This window comes from Meleagris gallopavo, unplaced genomic scaffold (genome assembly GCF_000146605.3).
Source record: "Meleagris gallopavo isolate NT-WF06-2002-E0010 breed Aviagen turkey brand Nicholas breeding stock unplaced genomic scaffold, Turkey_5.1 ChrUn_random_7180001880494, whole genome shotgun sequence".
Taxonomy (NCBI): Eukaryota; Metazoa; Chordata; class Aves; order Galliformes; family Phasianidae; genus Meleagris; species Meleagris gallopavo.
In genome coordinates, this window is record NW_011144726.1 from 1 (window position 1) to 920 (window position 920).

General features: G+C 40.7%; 1 protein-coding gene across 1 annotated transcript; it reads right to left on the reverse strand.

Moving 5' to 3' along the window:
• Nucleotides 1–3: 3 nt before the first annotated feature.
• LOC104916269 (methyl-CpG-binding domain protein 2-like) lies at nt 4–916 on the reverse strand (the record flags this gene model as incomplete). The annotated part of the gene is made up of 2 exons (XM_010727315.1): nt 4–132; nt 764–916. Coding segments are annotated over 2 exons (282 nt in total), but the record flags the coding sequence as incomplete, so codon positions are not given.
• Nucleotides 917–920: the final 4 nt, after the last annotated feature.

Genomic DNA, 920 nt, shown 5'->3' on the forward strand with positions numbered 1-920 from the left:
GGGTTGTTCGCCGAGGCGCTGCGGGTCGGAGCGGACTTTGTTATCGGGGTGGTTGGTGACTTTGGTGACGGGCTGTTTGAAGATGGAAGCTGTCTGACGGATGGGGAGGGCCGTGTTCAGGTCTGGTTTCCCCTAGTAAATGAAGCCCAAAATCCTAATGTTGATCTTAATCCCAAAAAGAATCGCAAGCCCAGCTTTAATCCCAAAAAAGAAGTGTAGTTGTAGGAATAAACAGCCCTAAAATCATTCAATTTGTGTTTAATCCCCCCAAAAACCTCAAATCCCATCAATAATCCCCAAAAGAGCCATATTCCCACTAATAATTCCAAAAAAGAACCATAATCCCATCAATAATCCCCAAACACAACCATAATCCCACAAATAATCCCATATAGGAACCATAATCCCATCAATAATCCCATATAAAAAACATCATCCCATAAATAATCTCAAAAAGGAATCATAATCCCATAAATGATCCCATATAAGAACAATAATGCCATCAATAATCCCAAAAAAAAACAAATATAATGCAATCAATAATCCCATACAATAACCATAATCCCATAAATAATCCCAGACAGGATTAGGGCTATAGCTTGAGGGTTAGATTTACTGGATCGGGATTAGGACTATAGGGTCAGGATTAGGATTTCAGGATTAGGATTAGGATGATATGATTGCGATTAGGGTGACAGGATTAGGATTCAGATGACGGGATTGGGATTAGGATTATAGGATGGGGGCTTTATAGGGTCGTTACCTTATTAGGATTCAGGGAATCATTCCTCAATCTCTGTTTATTCTTCTGCAATTTGCTCGGCATCATTTTGCCCGTCCGAAAATCGAAGCAGCTCAAATCCACAGCATTGCCCAAATATCGAGCAAGTTGAGGTTTGCTTCGAAATTTCTTCCCGCTC